General features: G+C 39.4%; 1 protein-coding gene across 1 annotated transcript; it reads right to left on the bottom strand.

Moving 5' to 3' along the window:
• Nucleotides 1–467: 467 nt before the first annotated feature.
• On the bottom strand, nt 468–15592 carry LOC150079889 (UPAR/Ly6 domain-containing protein rtv-like). The gene is made up of 3 exons (XM_090382334.1): nt 15376–15592; nt 14691–14852; nt 468–1053 (listed from the first exon to the last, which is right to left on the bottom strand). Exons 1-3 carry the CDS (start codon nt 15431–15433, stop codon nt 839–841), a joined length of 435 nt encoding a protein of 144 aa, XP_090238460.1. The 5' UTR covers nt 15434–15592; the 3' UTR covers nt 468–838.
• Nucleotides 15593–15696: the final 104 nt, after the last annotated feature.

Genomic DNA, 15696 nt, shown 5'->3' with positions numbered 1-15696 from the left:
GACAGATGTGTCTTCCTTCTTTCTGTTACAGCAGCACAACCTGAAAACATAGTGGGATCAAAATTAGTATGATTCAAGTTGAGATATGCAGGAATGTGATAAATCATGAATCATTGAAATATAACTATGAGAAGTACCTTAGAAAGATAATTTATTGAACGCCCCTCGTATTTTGGGGACACTGGGACGTCGTTCCAAAAATCGGGACAATCCCAAAAAAGGTGGGCACCTCGGCAAACTAATGAAAGTAGTCTTTCTTCCACTAATAAATGCTTGCGTTGATAAAAACGTAAATTGTTAAGTATAAAAACAAAATTTAATAAAAATTACAACCAATTCATTAAAATAACCACTGGTGACAGTTAAAACAACTTTGCCACCTTGGGTTGAAGAAAATATAAGAAGTTATTGCACATTACATCAGCTAACAGTCGAAAATGGTTTAAATAATCATACTTAATAACTGGTAGCTGACTAGTTCCACAAAATTAATTGGAAATATCAAATGACGCAATTCTAATGCATTTGAAACATGAAATTGTTCAAAAGTTTATGGCTGTATTGGTCCAATTATTAAATATGTGGTATGAACGCCACACTTGTGATGAAGTCTGTGATTTTAATAGAGAAATGGTTATCATAGATCACCAAAGTGTCGCTGATTATCAAGAAAAATAAATTTAAAAAACCAAACGCCCAAGCAGTAATTCTTAGAACTAATCGTGTGGCACCACTGAGCAAAAGAACGTAAACTTTTTTCCCAGATGAAGCGATATCAAATCGGCAATAGCTCTAGGTGTCCAAAGCATTGCGAACTGTAGACGCAATATCCGTGACGTCATACTATCTGCACGTTCAAAAGATGGACTGTAATCAAGAGTGATGCAATCCCGGTAATTGCTTGCCAACTATGTCTTCCTGCAGTATTGCACAAATCACCGATACAGAAACACATAAATACTCTACGACGGTCAATAAAGGTCTCGGCACAACGTTCTTCTCCATCTACTGGTGGACGTTGTACACACATCCTCTCAGTGGCCGTGTCGAAGTCTGAAAGTCAACGGAAAATGAAAAATTAGTTACATAATTATACTTAAATATGGAGTAAATACACGGATCTTTCATATCTAACAACCACTAATTAATCCTACGAAAGCCCTGGTCACCCTATCCATTTCTTTCAGAATACTCTGGAGTCTAAAGAAGGCGCCCAAAAGGATAATTTCTGTTGATTTTTATCTGAAGGGAAACTATCGAAATCAACTCGCCTTTTTATTTAAAATGAAATAATATTTTTTAAAAAATCCATGGCAGGATTATCATTCAAATATTTAAATTTGCTCTTCTAAATTAAGTAAATCTGGATGACGTCAGAGAAGAAAAGTTGGGGAGAAAAAGATGAAGCTAACTTGAGTGGTCCAAACTGTCATCCTTTTGAGACGAAAGCTCTTCCAGTCTGATGAGGAGGTCCAAAGCCAGTAGGTGAGTGGATCAGCAAACATCAAAGAAATTCTTCTCTTACGGTATTCCCATATTACTTTCGTGATGGAAGACGTTTATTGTCAGAGGAAACCAAATTGACAACTGAGGTTCCTTATTGCAAATTTGAATAAAGAATTTTAATTTTTGCTGTTTCAATTGAACCTTAAAAATCAGAAACAACAATCGTGTTGTTTCTGATTTTCATAAACGACATCGACAAAGGGACACAGGGCGTGATATCAAAATCTGCAGACGGCGTAAAGATTGGGTGAGTCATTAATGATCAGTGTCAAGAAGCGCTCCTTTAGGATGACTTGAACAAGCTTCAAGAATGATCAGAAAAGTGGCAGCTATGTTTTAATGCAGCAAAATGCAAGGTCTTATACTTGGGGAATAACAACCCCAAAATAACTTATACACTTGGTGGGGTTGATTTAAAAACAGTAGAGGAAGAAAGGATTTGAGAGTTACGATACGAGCAGATATGAAGTTTACCGAGCAGTGTAAACAGCCGACCAGGAAAGCCCATTGTGTCCTTTTGATGATTTCCTGTAGATACAGGGAGGCCATAATCACACTGTAAGGAAATTGTAAGACTGCATCTGGAACACTGTGTCCAGTATGCAGACACTGTGTCCAAGTATGCAGACCACTGGGTATAATTTGAAAAAAGGCATTGAGGTTCTCGAAACGGTCCAAAGACGAGGAATTCGCATGGTGAGATCGGTAAAAGGGCGACAGTACAAGGAAAGACTTCAATTGCCAAGGTCTATAGCAACATGGGCTGCTATAGACCATGGCAACTAGGAACCTTAGAGGGGGAACTGATTGAGGTTTATAAGGTTCTGAGAGGGGCTAGTAAAATGAATGAAGGTCGAGTTTTCACTGCTATAAAGAATTTCAGAACTAAGAGCCATAAATTCAAATAGGAAAGAGGTTTAGACTATATTGTATAAGTTTTCTTTTAGACAGCGAGTTGCTGATTGCTGGAACAAATTGCCTCCATAGTTGGTTGAGGATGACGGTTTGAAGGAATTCAAGTCAACTGGGTAGCTACCTATGTGAGGAGGGAAGCAAATAATGTAATTTGTATTTTCTTATCTATTTGGGTGGGGGGCGATGCAGCAAAAGCCTGTGGCTTCCTTGAACTATATGGGTAATACTAATCCTAAATCCCTCTAACTAGGATGCCCCTTTGCATAGGCTACTTTCCTGCATTGAAAAATGGAAAGAAAAAAAAAAAAAAATGCGGCTAACTCATCCAAAGTGAAAAAAAATTGTTAAAAGTGTTTTCGGTCCATTTATCTTAACGATGGTTGTAAATTTGATGGAACAGTTAAGTTTCAAAAATTAGTATGAGAGATCCTCAGGACGTACACAAACTGAGGATTTTTCATACTAATGAGAGTATCTGACCAAAAAAAAAAAAAAAAAAACACGAACCTTTCTATTAAGACAGTCACGAACAAAAGAAATGCAAATAGATCTAAAGAAAACCGTAACGCGGGGTGATGGCGTGTTGCTTCATTGGGTATAAAGATTACACACGCTGGTCGATTGCAGTGCGGATCTGCACCCTGCAATCTGAAACGAGAATGGAGAAAAGGCGTGATCTACAGTCTTCGAAAAAGGTCTTATCGTGAGTGCACGTTTGGCAGGAGCCATGATCCAAGAAACGAAAGACGTAATTGGTTTCTCAAAAGCATCCATCTCAAAGACACTTTTAATGACTAGAAAGCATGTGGGTCTTCCTCAACTGATAAGCGTAAATGTGGCAGAAAAACAATATTTCAAGAGCGAAGCCGTCATACTCTAAGGAGGACTGTAGGAAAAATAGGACATCCAGTGTGCAGCAAATAATACATAATGAACCAAGCCTAGAACTACCCTATTTCAATTTCTACCATGCCCAGGCAATCGAAGAAATTCGGTATTGGCAGTTCCTATTCGGAAGCCACTCTTTTCAGAGTAAAACATAAAAAATCCGCTTGCAGTGTTGCCGAGAACGTCGACAATGGAACAATGGAAGAAAATCATGTGGTCAGACGAATCACGATACACTTTGTTATGCGCTGATGGTAGGCAGGGAGCGTGGCGAGAACCTCACGAAGCGATGGACCCTGCTTGCCTTGTTAAGACAACCCAAGCATCTGGAGGTGATATCATGGTATGGTATGGGGAAAGTTTGTTGACACAGACTTAATCCGTCGATACCAGTGGAAGGTGGAATGTCATCCAGAGAGTACCCAAATTTTGTATCAGATCTACTGCATCCTGCAATGTTACACTTTTATCCAGATGAGGATGTATGGGATATGCTGGAGGGAACTATTCGGCAAAAAAGTCCTCTTCCTTCAACTATATCGCAGATACGCGATATTTTGCTGGAAGAATGATTACAATTAGAAGAAAATGCACTAAAACACCTTACAGAATCCATGACGCGCTGAACACTTGCTGTTATTCGAAACAAGGGCGACCCGATAAGATACTCAATAAAGGATCATAATTTTTGGCCAGTGTGTGTACTACCAAAACAAGACACATCTATTAATATCCGCAATTCAAGAAATAAAATATACCCATACGAATTGTGTTCGGACTTTGGAGAATTGAATTTCAAGAACAAAATATGCAAACATATTGAGTCAGGGAGACATTGATATGTAGCGGTTCCGGCAGATATATAGGTGATCTGAAATGAAAGAATATTTGAAGGCTTCCTGTAACAACTTAGTTGGATTACGAGAGATTGCCTAGGCTAGCTAAAAAGTTGAATGGCACAAGACTTTTGTGGGAAACACCATTAGAAAGTAAATGAACAAGTTCTGGACGGGCATGGTGCAGATGATTAATTATATAGCTATGAATGTAGAAGAATATATGGTGAATTATAGTTCCTTCAACACACATTTCATGATGTTGTGAATTGATGGTAATATGTGGATTATGAATTCAAATGGATTCAACTCATGGTGCTGTGTCTGTGGGATGAACAGTTGGTAATCGATTACGATGCAGTTCCTTGTGCTGCATTATAGAAGGTATGGTAATAAGTTTGTGAAGTTCTTTGTGCTGAAATTTGAAGGATATAATACTAGTTTAGGATTCAACTCTTTGGGCTCCAACATGGTGGATAAAATGCTGTAATCCTAATTCATTGGTTTGTATTCATTGATTACTGAGTTCTATACTGAGTATGGACTGGAATGAACTTATTTATATACACTGCTCGACAAAATTAATAAAACATGTAGAAAACATCGTGTAACTCGTGCAGCTTCGATTAAGCGGGAAAAATTTTAGAAAGGTGGTGTACCATAGAATAACGATGAAATGAGGAGACAGCGAGAAACTTCAGACAGGTATAAAGGATATTTATAGGGTTTGTATAAGAATTACCAAAAAGGTCACATAGAAGTCGACACAAGATGCTCGAAAATATGATTACATGACATCAGCACGGTGTATGATTTCCTCCAATGACAGTGAATCATGCTCGATATAAGAGTGTCTATAAGATTCTGTGACAGCAAATCCTATTCTTCCACCAGAGAAGACCCAGCGAAGATGATGACCGAGGAGTTGGCTGTATTACATATTAAGCCAACGTGCTACCTTTGCCTGCGACTGCCCGGCTTCAAGTCGTCCAACAGCACTCCATCTCAAAGAATCATATAAATGAAGATGACTTAATCATTCCGAGTACTGGAGATGTGGGTATCCCACTGAGCTAGCCAAAAACCGGGAACGAAGCGATGTGGTCGCAACCGTTATTTTTATAGGCATGAATAATATGCATAGTGTGCGGCTCTGTAAGGTGATAGATCGATTTCTATTGGATACTCGGAATTTGCATGCCGGGATGCCTATTATATCAAATATTCGCCTTAGGCGACACTATTCACAATAAAATATTCATGAAAAACATTTTGTTCTCTTAATTTTGTCGAGAAGCGTATTATACTATTCTTCTATGGACCAGAGTACAGATGTGTAACATAAACATCTGGCGCTTGGGACTGCCCTAACTTAAGAACTGAAAAAATAAAAAATAGTTTCTCTGTTCCAAAGTTAAATAAATAAAATTTGCCAAAAAAACAATATTAAAAAAAAAAAAAAAATATATATATATATATATATATATATATACTGAGTGATCAATGAATTATGACCACCTACTTAATACTTTGTAGGTTCTCCTTTTGCTCTCAGTACAGCAGCTATCCGACGTGGCATCGATTCAACAAGATATCGGGAGAGTTCGGGAGGTATGGCCAACCAAGCTGTGTGTAATGTGGCTAGCAATGCAGGTATGGGGGGTGATTGGTGTATCCAGACGCCTAATATGCCTTTCCATAGTGTCCCACATGTGCCCTATGGGATTGATGCCGGCGGAGTTCGGAGACCAATCGATATGCGGGAAGTCAGAATTGTTTCTCAAACCATTCCTGCACAACAAGTGGATGATGGCTCAGCGCATTGTCATATTGAAAGACACCATAGCCATTCGGGAAAAAGGGTAACATAGCGGGGTGTACACAGTCAGCAAGCAGTTAACGATAGCGGAGACCACTGATACGTTGTTCCACATGCACCAAGGGTCCAAGTTCCTACCAGTGAAACATGCCCCACACCATACAACCGCCTCCACCGGCTTGAACTTTTGATAGCATGAATGGTGGATGAAGAGCCACATGTTGTTGACACCAAATCCGTACACGACCATCCACGGTGTGGAGTAAATAACGTAACTCATCCGACCAGCACACCTTCCAGTCTTGCATGCTCTTTGCACCAGGCGAGTCTTTTACGCCGATGAACCTTGGTTAGGAGGATGCCGTAGGGGTTGTCTGCTAGTATAGCCCATACGTCGGACGCATAGTCATGGCAGATATTGTTCCGGGTTGGCCCATGTTGTATTGTGTAGTGCTGCGCCTGTTCACCTGCACGAGTCGTCAGACCCGGCGCTCACCTCTGACATCAACCATTCGCTGACCTTTGCAGTTTTGCCGTAGGGTCCTTGTGTGACCATTTTGACGCCAGTCCTGGTACACTTTAACAACGGTGGCTCACGAACAACCCACCAGTTCAGCCGTTTGGGAAATCGAGGCACCAGCTCGTTGAGCTCCCACAATCTGTCCTTTATCAAATTCCGATAAATCCTTCCTTTTGCCCATCACGCTCGGAATTTTACTACCTACTGACCCACTGACACCTTATCTATGCTACGTAGGTCGAATAACTGCGAACGCTCGTATCTCACGTGGTGAACAGGTCGCATTCAATTTTTATAGGGGTGATCATAATTCAGTGATCATTCAGCGTGTATATATATACATATATCAAAAGTTTATTTATCATTATATATATACATATATCAAAAGTTTATTTATCATCTGGAATGGCATTCAACTGTTCAGCGGTGTTCAATAATGAGTTCAATATAACAATGGTAATAATTAGACAAATCATAAATATTAAAAAAAAAAAAAAAAAACACAATTGCTTAATATTAAGAAAACCCAATATAGTTGCATAACAGACCGGAGATTATCTTATTTCCTTATACGTCTGATTTCCTAAAAAATAATTCTCCCTTTAAATGGAGATGACGTCACTAAGGTTCTAAAAATAGGAAATCGTTTCTATTTCAGGTTATTGATAGAGATTTATAAATCATGAGATACGTGGCAACCCTATTCGCATTGAAGATGGTCAGCGTACCCTAGCAGGCTATAGGTTAATCTCATTATGTGTATTCTTTTTTTGTGGTGTCGTAGACAAGAAGCGCTCTGGTCGATCTAAATAGTGTATATATAATTTTTTTTTTATATGAAAGCACCTTTAGCAGCACTTACTAAATTTTTCTGACTGAATTAAAACCGATTGGTAACGAAAATGCGAGACTGAAATGACACAAATTACGTCACTTCCTAAATGAAGCTAACTCAGTCACTAACGTTGGTTCGGTAGAGTTTTGTTATGTTTTCACATAAAATAAAACATCTTTCTTGCGTACAGGATACACACGTTGTTTTTTTATAAATAAATATATATAACAGAATAAATAAAATTATAGCTGTAATGACTTACGTGAATTTTAAAATACCTTTCATATATGTTTCAAAAAATATAGGGACATTAAGAATAAGAAAATTTTTATACAGATTATAGATTATGAAAATATTGCAGTAGTCAGAAGAATGTAAGTAAAGCTTCAGAAAGTATTTATTATTATCATCAGTTTATTTCTCTTAGGAGAACACCCGGTTACAGCCACTGGCTAGAGGGTGATCATACATATACAACTATGTTACAAAATATACATCTATGTTACAATTATAAAATACATAAAATACATAATATCTGATTTACAAGTACACCTTATCTGGAATATAGAATATTTGAGTTATTAATTACTCGCAAAGGCTTTTACTACTGTAAACTGGTAAGAACATAATACCGTGACAATTGAAGCATACCTTCTGCTTAAACACACACAAGGGGGAGTTTCACCATATTTACATAAATACAAATATTTACAACCAAACAACGTACAACATATGAAACAACAGGAATGAACGCGATACAGCAAAATAAAAATTTGAAAGTTCAATTTTCCAGCAGTCGTCTTCTTCTGTGGGGATTAGAGTTGTGTAGGTAGGGCAATCCTGACACCTATTTCTTGATGAGGTCGGGTTTCCTAAAGCCCAGTGGCTCGTGCCTGGCCGAACAAAGTGCCGAAACTGTATCTTTATATCTGTATTTGCGAGTAAGAGTTTCTGAGAACTTCCTTTCTGTAGGATTTGCAATTGCAGAGCTTTTCAGGATTGATATTGAGGTTGTTGAATAGCTGGATGGTGTTTGCTGGAAAGAATCTGCCGAGGCTATCCAACTGCGTAAATGCCGCTTTCAGTTGTGGTTCCTTATCTGCAACTCGTCTTGGTTTTTCGCCGGGTATTATTATCCACTCTCGGGCTTTCGGTGCATCCAGTCGTCCCGTTAAAAGCTGAGCGAGGGTCATTGTGTTTCTTGACGTGATTATTTGTCTCCAGGGTGTGACCTCTAAATTGCAGTATAGTATAGCTCTTGAGATGGTAAAAGGCTTAGCTGAAATTCTGTTCAGCCATTTCAAGAGCCAGTATTCGAGTCCTAGAAAGGCTTTGATACTGCATTCGGGAGCTGAAGACCAGATTTGTGCCGCGTATAGGGGAATAGGAGTAACACATCTGTTGATGTATTGCTTCATCAGACAGGGGTCTTTAATACCGGTGAGTTCCTGCCTGGTTGCCCAAAGCGCCGCGTATGTTTTGTTACGGATGTATGCGAAGTGCGGGTGGAAGGTCAGGCCTTCGTCCCACTTGAGTCCAAAATCAACGTGTGACTGTGCCTTTTGGACGAGGATGCCGTTCACAAATATTTCCATTTTGTTTGGCTTTATTTTATTTGTGGAAGTCATTTGTGCCGTCTTTTTTTCATTCAACTGCAGCCCGATACAATCTAGATACTCTTGAAGTTCTTTTATTCTAGTATTAGCCACTTGGTTGTGGTAGTCAGCTGATTTCTGATCTCCTGAGGTAATAAAAAATTTTATATCATCGGCGTATGTGATGAAGTGCTTCTTATTCTGGGCTAAGAAGGGTTCAAGGGCTATGGCAAAAAGTGTGACAGACAAGACTCCGTCTTGCGGGACACCTTTATCAACCTCATACGTTGCACACATGTTTTCGTTTGTCACCGCAATTTGTCTGCGCCGAAGAGTGCTCTTTAATAAATGGAGGGCATTTCCTGTAATGAGAAAGTAGTCCTGCAGAATGACTATGAGAGCTGGGATGGATATGTTATCATACGCGGCTGCCACATCTAAAAAGACTACGTCCACCTGCTGCTTGCTGTTTAGTGCTTGCTGGATCCTTAGCAGTGTCCCCATGAGGTTGGTGATGGTCGATCTCTGTGGAAGTGTAAGATGTAAAATCTTACAAATATAATATTTTGTGGAGGAGGGAGATTTATTTAAAGTAAAACTTATAATAAAGCAATATGGGGAAGCGGAACATTACAAGTCAAGAATATTACTAAGATCGCTCGCAAGGGATTAAATTAGACAACGTCCATACAAGGGGAGCGGTAAGTGAAAAGCTATTAGCAACCTAGGGACACTCGACTCTCAGCTCACACAAACAAACCAAACAATAGAAACTAGTAGCAACTGCTATTAGTAGAAGGGTCAACTCTGGTAAACAATAGCGCGGTGGACCATGTGTTGTCGGGACATTTCTTTAATCGGTGACACCTGAAGAGGATAATACGGAACAAATGCTGGGAATTAGATTTAAGTCTGGCTCTGGCTGTCGGTGATGGCAAGTTTTTAGATCGTGGGAAATTAGTCTGCTAAAATATAACTATAAGCGGCTGACTTCAAAGGTACTGACAGCCTGAGAAAGTTTACAAATTTCTTAAAATAAAAAGTTAGATCGAGCAACAAGGAATCAGCTTGAGAAAATAAAATGGCCAAATAAGAAGACAGAGAAAGTTGATAAAATGAGTAAGATTGGTTAAACAGAAAACTAGGGAGATTTTGACATATGTAGGCGGTACAGAAAAGGAGATGAACAAAAAGTGAGTGAACGGGGAGAGAGAGGAGACAGAGTTGAGAATTTGGGAGTGTTTTGCGAAGATGAGTTAGTGAGAGATCCCCTAGTTGAGTTATGTGGGTGTTTAGGAAAATGAGTTAGTGGGATTCTAAGTTGAGTTTTTTGTAGGTGTTAGGGAAAATGAAATAGTCAGCGGACACAGCAGTCGAGATTTTCGTCGAGATAAGTAAAATAAGTTAGTAATATGGACAGTTGAGGGTTCTGTTGTGGTAGGAAATATGTGTCAGTTAACAGTTGAGTGTTTGGTCGTGGTGGGAAAAGAGCAGGGTAGTGCCCTGGGAAGTTTTCTTCTTTAAAAAGTTCTTAATAGGTGGAGCGAAAAAACGAGGGTAGCACCCTATGAGTTTTTCCTTGTGATAAGTTTTAATAAAGTGGAGAGGAGAAGGAGTTAGTGTGAGATGCTCTATGAGTTTTCCGTGTGATAGGTTTAAGAAGGTGGAGAGAAAGGGAGCGAAATCCGCAGAATCAGTAGCTCGACAGAAAGGAGCGAAAATGCGAAATTAGTAGCTCTATGAGTAGGAAGGAAGCAGCGAATGGATCGTCGCCCAAATAAGGTGGAGAAAGAACGCCAGTCCCAGTGCAGCAAACAGTTCCTAAAAATCATCTGTAGTAAATTCAGGTGTAGCTGATGAAAGAGATCCCCAGAAGGTACCCTGAGAGCCAGGAAAGCTTGGAACTTCCCCGGAAAGGAAAGAAAAAAGATAGAAGTAGGTGAGATATTATTAAGTACTGTAAGTTAACAAGAACTGTTAGTGAAACAGTATGGTGATTAATTAATGAAAAACAGAGATAGCACTAGAAGTAAATTGATAGATACATTATCTCTTAAGTAAATTATATATATACTAACAGATTTAATTAATTCAAGAATATTATTGTAAAATGCAAGAGAAACGGAAGATAAGTAATAGATTAAATTGTTGTTCAGATGATTATAATATGTTAGAAGGATAATTGAACTATATAAAAAACTTTGTATGTTTTAAGAACAGATAACTGAATCCTATGAGAAGTTTTGATTATGTTTTAAGGATACGTAATTGAATATAGTGTTTGTATTAATGAAGAATTGTTGGTCCAACTGAAAGACTAATAACAAACAGAGACTTTAGGAAATTTAAGATTGGTCTTCAGTGTATTGTAACAGAATGGCGAGAACACAGATTAATATGATGAAAATAGCATATTGATTGTTAATATAAGAATAATATATGCAAGGTATCCTTGACTTAACCTTGTATGCATATTACATGTTTTTAATATGCACATATGTGTAGTAGTACATCGATGATGTAACAGCTACAGATTTTGATCATAAATAGTGGGAAATTATGTGGCCCAATTGTTGCTTTATTTGGGAGGCTGTTGATTGCACTTTTTAAGTTCTCTCTGATTCTTTTGCCTTTTTTTAGTTTTGCTTTAGCCATATCTATGTGTGCCCCTTTCTTCCCCTTCATGAAACGTGCTCTTTCATTGTTTGTATCGGGTGTGGTCCTCTGGATGCCCAGTTCTTTTCCATTTCCTGAACAATTTTTGCTTATTTTTGAAGATTACTTTCAACTGTGAGTTGAACCAGGGCTTTGCCCTGTCTGATAATTTTTTTTCTTTAGATGCTCCTTCTTTAGTCATATGTATGAGTGATTGTGAGAGCGCTGATAAGGCATCATCCGTGCCCAAAAGGTATAGATTTTGCCAATTATATGCCATCAGATGTTTCAGAATGACGTCACTTTTAATATATTTTGATGAGAAAATTATCTTTGTATTACTTTTTGGATGCGGTTCAGTTTGACGGATGTCCCGGCTTCTTCTTAAAGTGGCTTCACACGTGAGTGGTCGGTGATCCGAAGTGAATTTCATGTAGCTATTCCTCAACTTTATATCTGGGGTATTGTAGTATATGAGATCTAGGCACTGAGTTCCTCTTGTTACTGGTGTTTTCAATTGGATCATGTTTAAAGCTTTCATTGTATCGTCCAACTCGCTTTTTGCCTCCCGATGTTTTGGTAGTGGCATATTTAGATCCCCCATTATGATTGTGTCTGTGTTTGTGCTCAGATTTGAGGTGAGCCACGTAAGAAGCTCGGCTCTGTTTTCTTTAGTGTGCTCCGGTGGTAGGTATATTACGCATAATTGCAATCTCCTCGTTTCAGTACCAAAAGTGGCAATGATAGCCTCGAAATTTTCCGATTGCGCCGCGAGTTCTTTGACTACTGAGAATCCTTTCTTGAAAAGAATCATTACACCGCCTCCTCTTTTACCCTCTCTTCCATTTGCGATGCAGTTGTAACCGGAGGGGTGTGCAAGGGCGTCCAGGTGTCTGTTATTATGGAGCCATGTTTCAACTAAGCATATGAAATCATTCTCCGAGTTGAGTAGTAAGGTTTGTAGTGCGTGAAGCTTATTCGATATGCTTCTTACGTTTTGCAAGAAAATAATAATTTGGTTCGATTCTTTTGCGAGAGAAAAATTGACTGTTGATTGCTATTGGGCTCTTCGTAGGTTCGCGGTGCTGTTCCTAATTGTGGGCCTCCCAGCCCTTTCTCTGTATGTCTTCACTAGCGTTCCTACTGGCCAGATGTTTCTGTCCAAGAGCCGTCCTTCACTATTTAGTGGGCAGGAGAGTATGAAAGAGGAATATGCAGGATGTCTTGTGCGTATTTGCTTGACCTCTACGTCAATCCCTAATCCTCTGTCGCACATTTCTTTAATAAGATTTGGACCTGTCTGCGGGTTGAGTCTTGAAATAAATATTTTTCCTCTGGTTTGTACAGAGGATATGTTAAATCTATCGGCAAGCCTCTGACTGTGTACCGCGACACGTTTCGTTGTGGTCTCGGTTCTATTGTGATCATCATTGATTTGATTTGTTTTTTGAACCCTATAGTCCGCGAGATTGTTCTCAAACATGGATTTATTTGCGCGGGAGGGTATCGATGGGGCAGATTCACTCGTCTTGTTTTGCTGCGGTGTCTTCGGGCTACTAGACAACCTACCTTTCCGCAATCTGCGCAAAGGTAGGTTGTCTAGTAAACCCAGTATTTATTTCAGTCGTCATTGTGCTCTGGGGGTTGTCATGGGTTGATAGGGAGAGGGGACTAGCTTTGGCTGGGTCTATTCTTGTTTCTAGCCTAGTCGTGTAGTTTTTCTCAGTGGAGATTTCAGATCCTAACACTCTTAGACGCAGTAGTGACTCGCCTCCCTCATTTTTAAAGTTATTATTCTTATGATTCCTTGCTTTTCCCTTCGTATCCCTCTGTAATTTGGATGTCTGTGTATGCTGATCTGCCCGTGCCTTATCTGCATCCTTGTATTGGGCCATATTATCTTGTTTTTTCATAGCTAGTACAGCAGTGTCCATTCTTCTATCTGTTAGTTGTAACTGCGCTAATAGTGTGTTCAATTTTTCTTCTAATAACTTTTGACTTCTGATAATTTTAATGTTTTGCTCCCTTAGCTCATTGTTCTCCTCTTGGATCTCCCGTAGGGCCCTGTACATGGAGAGAGGAGCTCTGTTAAGTAATATTCATGATTGCTCGTGTAGGGTTCTGAGCCGCAGTGTTGGTTTTTCCCAGTTCCATTGTAATGAGGGCTTTCTGCAACATGCTGTACAACGAGGTTTGAAATTTTTTCAGTGTCTTGGGTTCCGCTGAGAAGTCTACGATGTTCGCAGTCATCTGGACATGCGTCGCACCCGAGGATTTCCGTTATCGAGTCACCAATGACATTAATTGGTTCTTCGGCTACCCCAGAGAAGATACCTTGAGAGGAGTCCGTAGGGTCGCGATCGCTGCAGGCGTCATCGCCCGACTCGCCTTTGCTAGACTCTTCTTTGGATGGCTTATTTCCATGTTCACCCCCCATCGTTCTCTTTCTTGGATTTACATGTTGAACAAAGAAATTTCTTCTTTCTAGATCGGTTAAGCCGAGAGATGTCAACCGAGGAGCAACATCTCCCAATAACCGCCTTGCATCCGGTACATTTAATAGCGTATTTGTTCGCTTTTTGGCATATATTACATATTTGATCAGTTGCTTCTGATCCCTGTTTTTCCATTCTTTGAAATCCAGACATGTGTTTTCCTTTGGCTTTTAAGGTCGCTCTTTCCCTGAGGGCAAAAGAAGTCTAGTGAGCTACTGTAACTTTACTAAGGCCTTTCTGTCCACCTATTAAGGGGAAGTACAGCGTGAGGTATGACCTTGTAGTGATTTCGAAAGACTCTACCCTCGGTAAGCGGACACGTTGCGAATATAGAACTAGAAAATGTCCGATCAGGTATTCGCAGTTTTAATCTTTAGAAATAATATTTACCTGCATGCTTTAATCTTCTGTTGGTAGTTGTTTCAGAAGCTGGAGAAGAGAGCTACCCACTGATACCAAATACACTTAGTTTAACACTTTTAATCCATACTAAATTAATGTAAAAAGCGGAGCACATAATTCCTCAGTTAGTCAACTTCCGCCACCTAGCGGATCCCAAGTACAGACGTCCTGCTGTGCCACGCGAAAACAAAGAAATATTTAAAAATGCAAATTTCGATACTCACCATCATTTTCTCCTTCTACAATTTTGGCACACCACCCAGAAGCACAAGGAACCGCGTCCACACCTCGAAGACCATCCGTTGTCGAAGAGTTATGGAGAAAAGTATCTTTGCAGTCTCCCAACTCACCACGTGACCTGCATGAATAACAGCGCTTCACAAACCCTGAAAATATGCAGTCACACATATTAAGTTGTGCCTCTGTTACTACCCTAAAAGTCCATTATCTGATAGTAAATCTTTCCATTAAGTAAAACCGAACTATAATGTTACCGATCGTCAGTTTAATAATCAATTTTCTGTATTAATTATTTACCATTCTGCTACTACTGCCACCTAGTGACAATATTTCTAATAGATAAATGTATATTTCATAATCAGAAAAGGAAACGTGTCTGCGTTAGCTGTTTGAGGTAGCAGACGAAATGATTTATAGAATTATTTCGTCTGCTACCTAGAAATAAGGAGGCAATTAAGAAAATTGAATTCAAAACCTACCGAATTAAAGATTAACCACCGAATTAATTTTAATATTTGAACAGCGCTTTCAGGATTAAGAAATAAATCTATTAAATAATTTCCAACGTTTATACCGAATAAAACATTTCTAGTACACTCTGCTGTATTTTACAGTTCACTGCGAGTTCCCAACCTAATAAGGTAATGTTTGTATCTGAACTAATCTTACCTTCTGCGAATGTCAACAGAGACCACAACAGTACGCCCTTCAAAACAAGGGTGACCATGATCGTCAATCCAGCCTCCCTGGGGTTTCTTTTTACTCCACTCACGGTCTAACGTTTCATAATACAATTTCTGCTCGTAGTACGTCCGCCATAACCAGTAAAGTCGACCAACAGAGCCATAACCCTTACGTAAGGTGTTGCTCTAGAAATAAGGAGGCAATTAAGAAGATGACGTCATAGTAAAATTGTGCAAAACCGGTCTCGGCCTACGGAACCGATGTTCACGGAGAACGCTTGTCCAACGAACGGCTTCGGATGACCCA

This window comes from Mastigoproctus giganteus, chromosome 10 (assembly GCF_048544385.1).
Source record: "Mastigoproctus giganteus isolate SK-2022 chromosome 10, ASM4854438v1, whole genome shotgun sequence".
Classification (NCBI taxonomy): domain Eukaryota; kingdom Metazoa; phylum Arthropoda; class Arachnida; order Uropygi; family Thelyphonidae; genus Mastigoproctus; species Mastigoproctus giganteus.
The sequence above is the reverse complement of the archived record's forward strand: the minus strand, read 5'-3'. Positions and strand labels throughout refer to the sequence as shown.